This window comes from Leptosomus discolor, chromosome 7, assembly GCF_034619465.1.
Source record: "Leptosomus discolor isolate bLepDis1 chromosome 7, bLepDis1.hap2, whole genome shotgun sequence".
NCBI classification, from domain to species: Eukaryota; Metazoa; Chordata; class Aves; order Leptosomiformes; family Leptosomidae; genus Leptosomus; species Leptosomus discolor.
Window position 1 is genome coordinate 22,355,088 of NC_141397.1, and position 10,464 is coordinate 22,365,551.

The following is a 10,464-nucleotide window of genomic DNA, read 5'->3' on the forward strand; positions in this document are numbered from 1 at the left end:
TAAATGAAGCTAGTTAGAAAAACCAAAGTATTTGCAGAGGATCAAGAGAAAGAACCAATACTTGCTCTTATCAATTCCTAATCTTCTATGTTTGCTAAGACCCAGGCACCTCTGCCATCACATGGTAAAAGCTGTTACACTGCAAGTCCTCTTCGTGACAAGCTGTACAGCCAACTTACTTAATATTCAGTTTGCCTTTAGTAGCAGGGGAACTGAACTCAGGGCACTGAAATAAAACTGTGATAGCAGCAATAAAAGGTTTTCATTGGAACATCTCTCTCATCTTTGTGATTCACAGGATATTCTGATGTATTTTGTGAATCATTGGTGAAACCGCTTGTAGTTAATTTAACATCCACAAGCTCTCATTTGCTTAATAACAAGCAAATAAAAAAACTTGAAGAAATTGATGTTTCTTCCAGCAGCAGAATGTAGTGACTATTTTTTTTCTTACTTTTCATAAATATATTTTTCCACTCTGTACTTGTTCTTCAGTGACTCCAGTTGCTAGACTGGGGTGTCCTCCTTTACCATGAATGACTTTTAGGTCTGATAGAGTTTAATAATGCCACCCTCTAGTGGAAATGCAAAGAAAGCATTGATACTACAGATGGGCAGAAGAAATGATGGAGCAAGCTTAGGACAGAGGGTCCTTCATGAGCAAGGGTAATTACAGGGATAGTGAGAGGTTATGGTGACTCTGGAAATACTTGGCTCCAGGTGTGGTTAGCCTTGTGTGAAAAGATGTATGCCACTGCCTACAGTTGCCTTTTCTGAATCTGACTTTGTCTGTAAACCCTGGCCTGTGCATTCAGTGTTGTCTTTCTGGTAGCTTGTATTTTTGTCCATTACTTGCACTGTAGCCTCCTGAAACCTGAGCTACCAGGAGGATGTGGAGAGCAGGAACCAGCAACAAGACCACGAAGAAGGAACTGAACAAGAGACCAAGTGATGGTGAGCCTTAATGGTTCAAATGAGGGCTCCCTTAGAAAAAAAATCAGGTGACAGCAGAACGAGGATACCTGTTTCCTAAGATAGGACCCCGAGGGGTAGAGGGACTAATAAAGCAAAGGCTCACTGGAGAAGGGCTCTGAAGCCACTCGGAGGTTACGACCTGGTCAAATTTTATTGAACTCTAATACTGCCATGTACAAAACAGGCAAACTCAGCTTTGAGCCTCCTCAGACACCTTCCTTCCAGGGCAAAGAAAATGTGCTGGTGAAGGTCCTTCATCTGCACCATGAGGTCTAGCGAGATGTCCCTAGGAAGTGCTGAAAAAGAGATTCCTGTGCACGCTTACCCAGTTCCCTATCCCTGAGTGTTTTAGGCCATTAGCACTATTGCTTAAGGCCCTTCCAGGGGGAAATGCTCCCCATTGCTGTGTAGTCCTTCTATGGCCAAGTTGGGGTCTATGTTGCTCAGCAATTGCCTGAGGCAAAGAGGATGGCAAAGGGCTGTGGACAAAGGTGGTGCAACAACCTGCTCCAGGTGCCTCTTAAGACATACCATTTCTTTCTAGTTTGCTCCTACCTGTTTGGAGCCCAGAAAAATAATTGAAGCTGCATGTCAGGGTTTCAAGAGTTCTTGTATGTAAGGAACTGTGTTGGTAAAGTGCGTAGGAAATTGCACATAGAAATAGCAGCGCATGTCTGGCACTAGAGGGAACTGTCTTGTCAGCAGATCCATGGAGCCACCTACTGTTCTGCTTCCTCAGCTTATTCTCTGTTCTCTAATGTGCCCTGCAAATCGTGGCCATTGCAAACTACTGCCGTTTCTTTGCGTCACAGTGCTGCCAGATTTAATTTTAATGTAGCAAATGTAGCATTTATAGGCTAAATGCAAACTTCTTGTGGGAGAAAAGTCGCTTCTTTCAGTTGCCTGCATTATCCTGGCATATGGACCTATATGTAGCTGGACTATTGGGCTGCAGCTGAATATGGAACAGTGACAAATGCATGTAATTTACCAGAGACTTAAAATCTGAATGGAGTGGAAAAGAGACTGTTCCAGTTACAGATGCAGTTGTCAAGTGTATTATATCCCCTGTAGAGTGAAAAAGCTGTGCCAGAGTCCTTGCTTGCATTCTCTATCCCATTCACTAACCTCTGTCTTCAGTGATACAAATGTGCTGCTTCCTTCTGATTGAAGGATCACAGTTGGAAATTTGGTAAATGCAAACTATTCTTCACAAGCAAACCATTTACCCTATGTCCAACGGGAGCTGTTTTACAGTATTTCTTTAGGGAGAGGAATGATAAATACGATGTATTAACTATTGACATTTGTGTATTGAATATTAGTCTAACAAACAAAATTATATGGGAACAGTTGGTGGATATTTTTTTCTGTGTTGAAAACAATGTGTTAACACTGACACTGCAAAACCCAGGTCTTGAGGTCTGGGTGCTTATAAGTTCAAAACCAAGATCTTACAGTAGTTATCACCTCTCAAAGGTGATAGAGACAAAAATGGAAGTGACAGAACTTAACCCATAACCAATGCGTTTATGAATAGTTGCTCTGTGAAATATAGCCTTAAAACTTCAGACTACCCTGGACCAGATCTTCAGATCCACTCCCAGCAAATTCCAAATCCAGAGGAAATATGTAGGTAGCAACTCCTTCTGATGCCAGTGTTGAAAAGAACAGATTTCACCGCTGAGCTATTTCCTAGGTCAGTGTGATGCTCTGACTGGCTGCATTTCTAAGGTTTTTGTGTAAGTTAAAAACCCCGAGAGATCAGTGAAAAGAATTCAAAGCAGCCACACTCAGCTTAAAAATTAAGAAACATAAATCCTGTGATTTTGGGACTGTGATGTGATATTTGAACAAGTGGGATTTGCAATGGCAACTAAAAAAGATACTGATATCCATGTATCTCACTGCAAGGAGTATGGTTAAATATGTGTCTTGTTCATTTTATTTGTAAGTAGAACATGAAATATCGTTGTGAACCTGCCAAGGAAATTTGGATTTAGGTTTTATTAGTTCCTCAAACTGTGACCCAGCTGGGAAAAGATTTATGGTAAGTGTCAGTGTGATTCTCAAACAGGAAAAAAGTTGATCATTATGAAAAAATAAGATGCAAAGATAGCTCACCACCCCTCAAAACCCCAAAGCCCAATTCCCCCCCAACCCAGAGAGTTCCTGATTCCTTTTTGCACAGCCAAATACTGTTCAATGGATAGATACAAGAAGTGTGCATGCGTGTGTGTGTATTTTCATGTGTAAATTGTGACTTGCTTGCTAAGTAAGGGTCTATCCTTTATAGTGGCTGGAAAGGTTTTATCCAATACTGAGAGACTGGCTTACTTTCTCATGTGTAACGTGTAGGGACTGGATGTTGCTGGTCCTCGGGGCTGTGTTGATCCAGTGTAAGGATGTATGCAGCATTAGTGCTGTGTATAGAAAAATGTTATGCTGTAAACTAGCTGGGCAGTTAGAAATCACTGGTTTCCTGTTGCAGAGGTTTTAAAAGAGAAGTAATGTCTGTCTTTATTTAAATAAAGGCTAAAGCTAACTGAAAGCAGTGGAGGGACTTACAGAGACATCAGTGGGCTTTCAGTCAGGCTTGAGTGGTAGAAAGAATATCTTAAGGACTGTAATGTATAAAATTAGCATAAACAAAGGAAACTACATAGTATTATCTGTCACAAATCACATGGTGTAGCATGGTGTGGGCAGGAGCTGCATGGCGGCGATCCATGCATGCTGGCATGGTGCAGAACAGCAAAGAGCAGCAATGCTTGTCCTGGTAAAGTTTGTTACTGGTTCCCCTCAGAGCACTGGTATGTTTCATTGAGGCTGAAGTTTTTTAAGGGACAAGTAAAACAAAACTCTTCCTGCTAATGCCAACAAACCAAAAATGTTTATTTTGGTTTTCAAAGATTTACCACTCCTGCTATGAGGAGGCATCTGCATAAACTAGCTATTTGTTGCAGAGCCAAATGCCTAGAAAACCTTCTGAAGCTTTAATCTAATACAAATGCTCAAATATTGAACAATAAGACCTTGCATGTAAATAGCAAATTCTATATAATAACTTGCATATACATGGCATAAAAATTGACGATGTTATGCTGACAATCCTTGGAAGTCTTCCATTGCAGTGTGGCAAAGAAGACAGAAGGAGTGCAGGTTGTCAGGAGGGGCCCTTCACTTGAAAGTAAGGGACTTTTGCAGATGCAGTTTCACACATTGCAGCTTGCAGGGGCCCCGGGCCTGTCAAGGCAGTTTGACTCACAGTAGCAAGTCTGCACTGCCAGAGGGAGATGCATCTGGAAGGTGTGTGTGCTGTGATGCACTGTGCTGGTGACGGGTAAGATTCCTGGGAAAACACTGGGGCTAGGCAGGAAGATGCTCTCCTTCCATTGAGAGCTGACAGAAAGCTCTGGGCTTGCACCTTCCATTCTGGAGACAGCCCATGGATCATATTTAAAGGTGCCTTTTACTCTTCCCACTCATTAACTCACCACTGTCTGAAAAATAAAAGGAAAGTTAAATAAACTAAGTAATATTGCATTGCTCAGCCTGGCAATCCACCCTCTTCAGGCTGATTTCATGCAGATGACTTCTTGTTTAGTCTCAGAGTTCCTTCCTCTTTCTTTCTGCACATCTTAGCATTTCTTTAAAAAAACATTGTAAAAATACCATTTCTTAAAAATACCATTTGCTTGGGGGTGGGCACAGAAGGAGTTGTCTTACCTCACTTGCTTAGACAGACTGAATTTTGAAAAGTAATTTAATTTCAAGTGACACTCATGGTACACTTAATCTTAGTCACTAAGTCTGGAGTGTGGAAGTCCACTTATAGCTGAAATTTTAAAAGTTGAGCATATAGAATATACTTACACCTACTACAAGGCATTTTATGAAAAGAGGCTATTATACTGTAGAGTGTGCTGAATGTTCAGTAGCAAAAAAAGGAATATTTAATATTTGTGGAATTACTGCATATGGAAAACTGCTCAATGGAAAAGCTTTCCTCCAAGCTTTCTTAGAAACAAGGTGATACTAAGGTCCACAAAGAAAGGTCCTACTCCTCCCCCGATACTCTAGAACAACTCTTTTGTGTTAGTTGGAAAGTGAGAGCATTTCTTCAGATTTGACATATTGCCAGTTCCATAGATGTATAGAAATAGGGTCCCACTGGCATGGACTCATTTTGTAAGATTGGTCCTTGATTTTTCCTTGTAAGGTGATCTCAGCTTCAGAAGTGGCAACAGTCCTTTTTCCATTCACCTAACTCCAGCCCACAGTGCCAACAAAAATCTCCTTTGCTGTTACAGCAGGTGATAGAAGGAGCTTCTCAGTGAGGTCCCTGGGGAAGGACTCTCAGATGTCTGATCGACATTTTCCATCCCAAATGCATTGTCATTGCTAGAGTAAAAAGGATATTTGGAGGCTGTGGACAGCACATGGTCAATGTGTCCTCTGGGACCCATTAAATCTGGGTACACCTGCAGGTTTCCCTGGGGAAATCAGCTGTGATGAGGGAGGCCACAAAGGTTGAGGAAGGTTGTGGTAAGAGTCATGGGCAGTTGGTTATTTTGTCCCAAAAGCTGTTGTCTGTGATGGTATGGACACAGTTGGTGTTTACAACGTGTGGCAAGCAGAGCAGGGATGTGAAGCACAGCTTGATCATGCCATATTTGGACCAAGCACAATGATACCCAAACCCATACCTCCAGTTCCTGTTGTCCCAGCATGTGCTGATGTCCATTGATCAAGCTGTCAGCCACTGGCTCAACAGAGCACTTGAGGATGCGCTGAGTGAAGGGCTCCACCAACCTCTGGCCTCTGGCTCAGGCCACAGACCATGGAAACTGGGAGATATGCCTGCTGGCTTACATCAGCTCCAGGTCAGGTCACAAATCCTTAAGGACGGTCCTTGCTCTGATTATTGCATACTATAAACACTGAGTTCATTCTTTAGTTGGCACTAAACATATATTCAGAAAGAACTTTTTTTTTTTTTTAACAGTAGGATTTTATTAGGTATGAAAGCACAGGTAAAACATTTCTTGCAATCAATAATGCCAAAATCACTACCATATGGATATATAGAATAAAAAATACACACCTTTACTATCAAAAATATTCCCCTTTGCTAACAGTCAGCTACCATTCATTAAAGAGATGTCTTCCCTTAAAAAATGGGATTTATGTCTATGTACATTTGTACCACATGTGCATACACTGACACACGCACAAGTTTTGATGATGAAATTGTTTAACAGCTTCCCTGTCCTTAAATTCATCTCCTGTTCTAGGCACAGAAATCTGCTTTTGCTTCTACTTTCCCTCTTCCTCTCTCTTGGTTCAATTCAATGATCAGCCTTGACATATTGTAATGCCTTTGTTTGTAAAATCTCTACTGTTTTAGAATATTTAATGCTTAACAAGAGGCACGTCAGTAATTCAGTGCAGCCATTAAGTCTCTTCATATGGGTAATGGCAACCTCTCAGCAGTGGCTAGCCCTGCAGAAAATATATTTACAGAATCTTTTAGACGAAGACGGAGCCATCCTGGTCACTGGTGTTCAGGGTTATGTTGCTGTTGACGACGCTTTCTGTATAGCTGGCTGAATAGGTGACCTGGTAGCGACTGCAGGGACCACAGAAACACATGAATGGACAATACTTTAAGCAGACATCATTAAGGTATTTCCTGAATTTTTTCCCAGCAAAGGCATAGATAAGAGGATTGAGACAACAGTGACTGAATGCAATGGTTTCGGTCAGGTGCATTGCATAGTCCAATAATTTAACTTGGTTGCAACTTGTGAATAACTCATAGTGCTTTAAAGTCTCTAGAAAAATCAGTACATTGTAGGGGGACCAAAACAGAAAAAACACAACCACCACAACCAAAACCAATTTTACAGCTCGTGTTTTTTTCTGGCTTTTGCAGGACAGCAGGGTTTTGATGATCCCACAGTAGCAATAGCAAATGATACAAACTGGGATTAAAAAGCCAATGGTGTTCAGCTCCACATTGCAGAACACTGGCCAGATGTTCTCCAGCTCCTGGGGGAAGACAGAAATGCAGTCGTTTTCTACCAGCTTGGAGAACACAAATTGTGGCACGGAAACTAAAACCGCTATTACCCATACTCCACAGGTTATAAGAAAGCCATGTTTTGCTGTTCTGGATTTCAGAGAATATGTTGCCCGGACAATGGCCAGGTATCTGTCGATACTGATAACAGTGATAAAGAACATGCCCCCAAAGAAACCGATGTAATACAGCGAGGAGACAGCTGTGCATGGAATAGTCCCAAGGGTCCACCCACGCACCGTGTTGGAAGCCCAGAAGGGGAGGGAGATCACAAAGAGAAGGTCCGAGATAGCCAAGTTCAGGAGATAGATGTCAGTGATGCTTTTTTTACTGCCTTCTTTCACAATGGCAAAAAGCACCATTAGATTCCCTGGGAGGCCAAGAGCAAACACTGCAATGTAAAATATTGGCAGAAATATTTTCCCAAATTCTTGTATGTCAGTCTTATTGCAGGAAAAAGCTTGTTCATCATAAGTGTATTCAGCTGTTGTTTCTGTGAATGCTTCCGTCATGCTGAATTTTCTGGCTAGAGGCAATGTGAAAAGGGAAAAGACAATAATGTTAGAGAGAGAGATCCAGTATCTGCTATGGTAAAATACTGAGACACCTCACCAACACACATGCTTTGGGATTTTGTTGCCATTTGCGGTAATGATAGTGATATTACTGTGGAGGTGATGGTAGTTACTAACAAAAGCCAAGACTATGCTGTTACATGTACTTCACTGGAAATCAGCTCTTTTGGATAATAAAACATTAGATAATTTCAAGGGCTGTTGAATAAGCCCCTGCTTATCAGAAAAGCAGCAGAAGCAGCAGCAAACCAACATGTGACTAACTGGGCTCTGCAGGTGGTGCATCGTAGCGTGAGAAATGCAGGCGCTCTCCCAGTCCGTTGGGCAGTGCTCAGCAGGAAACTATACCTCACATGTAGCTGTTGATCAGCATGCAGTGCCTGTCTGCACCACCAAAAGCCCAGTCTTGCCCCACACCTTAGCCCCAGGGCAGAAGTGTGGTAAGACGGCCCAGTTTGGCCAGATCTGGGCTCATGCTCGCTGATGTGGGAGGAGCAAAGTTTGCACTTCGGGAGCAAGCATGTCTTTGATGAGGTTTTTTAAAAAATCATCCTATGATCAAAAGAAGAGAAACTACATTGACCCTTTTCCTCAAGCACCAAAGCATCTTGTGACTGCTCCTGACTCAGCTGCAAGTGTCAGGTTGGAGCCAGGCCTTGTTAGCTTGGAGCTGCACCCAAAGAGAGTATGGGGTGCAGCTGTGCGACCTCTGGGCTCACCGGTCTGCACATCCAATAACTCAGAGCACCTGTCAGTTCCTCTGCACTCCCTTGGGATGTTGTGTGCACATCTACACAAAGATTTCTGTTTGCAGGGAACCAAAAATTGTGGAGGGGTGAAGATGTTACTGCATTCAGTCTGATCCCTGGTTGGGATAAAAAGCTTGTAAGCATCCATTACTTCCTCTCACTGTAGGAAATGAAGGAAATTGTATGTGATATGCTGTGCAGAAGCCCAGGGAGATGAGAACATGGCCAAACCAGCCTGTTAAAACTGAGTCTGAAAGGAAAAGTCAGCTATAACAAAATCACATCTAATAACTACTCCTTAGTCACAGTGTTGCAATCTTCTTACAGGAACCCCTGCTGACTGTAAAGAGGGGACTCAGTTCAGTGACCATAAGCTGTCTCTAATACAGATGTTTACATCTCCTGTTAGTGGGAGATGTAGTCAATACAGCCAATGAAGAGCAGTGTATCCAATGCAGGTCAGGCCTAATCTGCTCTAAGACAAGCCAGACTGCTTTCCAGACACTGATGACTGTGTTGGTGAAAGCTCTTTTGACTATAAGGACAGCATGGGCACATTACTCAGTAGTAGACGCTGACAGTGTATTATTACTCTCGCTCCTGACACTTAGAGTGAAGTAGTTGGAATCCCAGCCTACATGTCCATGTTTCACTGATAGCAATAGTTTTTAGAGCCTCTGTTTAAAATAAGCCTTACAAGACTAAGCATGAAATAAAGATGTCCTCAGGTGCGAGACAGTCCTTGCCGAAGCAGTTTCATATGACATAGTAGTAACTATAACAAGCTCCCCCATGGGTGGCTTCTGCAACCATATTGACATTTTCTCCTAATGCCTCATTGCCAGAGTGCCATCTGTGGTGTGGGCCATGAAGTTCTAGCTTCTTAATTTTGTAATAATTTCTCAGAGGGTTTTTTTTTTTGTGCTAGTTGGAAATGCAGGCTCTCAATTTTAAAATATCTTCTTATTCTGAAAGTTCAAAGCCTAGTTGTCACCAAAACATTTAAATGAGAAGTGCCCACAGTCATTAGAAAACAATCTTTGTGGTTTCGTACAGGAAAAGCGGGCTAGAAGAAGGGCTGTCTCAGTGCTGGTAGTTTTGGGGCATGGGCAAGGCGTGGGGAAGGTTGTTTGCAGCAGGCAGGCACACCCATGGCCTGAGTGGCTCTTGCATTGCCTTTCCACTTTAACTGGGGGCTGAGTCTACCTGCAGAGTTTGTCCAGCCTCTTGCTTGCAGCCCAGTTTAATTCTCCAGCTTCTGGAGATGTGGTATCTGACACCAGCAGAATTAAAGGGGGCAAATAGGAAATGCCTAGGTGCTGGGGCAGAAGCTGACAGCAATTGCAAACAAGATACTGATTTTCTACTGGTGAGATAACTAACCAGAGTTGCCTACAGAGATATGTGACAGGTTCCTCATCTCTTCATGTGTCTGTCCAGTCATTACTTTATCTGCCCTCTTGAGGGATATAGAAATGAGCAGTAGACATTGTACCTAATCTCAATAGCCCATCATGTTCTGCCTTCCCATCCTGACGTTTTCTTTCTCTTCTTCTGAGGGTAAATGTATGCAGCAGATGCTTTTAAAATGAAAAGAAGTGTGGGGGTACACCAAGTCTCTTGTGCCAAATATGAGTCACTACACCAGCCCACCCAGCTCCTTCCCACTGAGCTGTTACTGTACCCGTCTGCACAGAGCCACAGAACCTCTGTCTTACTCTGCAGGCTGATGTGCTCCACAGCTGGTTCTTCACCGATGCACCAATGTGCGGTAGCTGAGGACTGCCAAAATGGTTGGGGCTGGAGCTCCTGGTGTCTGAGAAGAACTGGGTTTGATCAGCCTCAACAAGAGACATCTCAGGGGGGATCTTGTGAGAGGAATAAGAGGCAATGGCCATGGGAAATTGTTACTCACTATATGGAAAACAAAACTAACTGTGAAGTAGGTCAAACACCAGGACAGGGCTTCAGGGAGATTGTGGGATCTACTTGAAACTCAGCTGGCCCTGCTCTGAGCGTGCGTTTGGACAAGAGATCTCCAGAAATCCCATCCTAACTTTGTGACTCTGTGACAAAGCCA

At 42.8% G+C, this 10,464-nt stretch overlaps 1 protein-coding gene across 1 annotated transcript; it reads right to left on the reverse strand.

The window, feature by feature from the left end:
- Window positions 1-6,477: 6,477 nt before the first annotated feature.
- On the reverse strand, window positions 6,478-7,577 carry CX3CR1 (C-X3-C motif chemokine receptor 1). Its single transcript, XM_009957567.2, has one exon. It carries the CDS (start codon window positions 7,570-7,572, stop codon window positions 6,508-6,510), a length of 1,065 nt encoding a protein of 354 aa, XP_009955869.1. The 5' UTR covers window positions 7,573-7,577; the 3' UTR covers window positions 6,478-6,507.
- Window positions 7,578-10,464: the final 2,887 nt, after the last annotated feature.

What these genes read in the sequence shown, in the direction of transcription:
- CX3CR1 (XM_009957567.2), bottom strand. Translation starts at nt 7,572, where the DNA reads ATGACGGAAGCATTCACAGAAACAACAGCTGAATACACTTATGATGAA.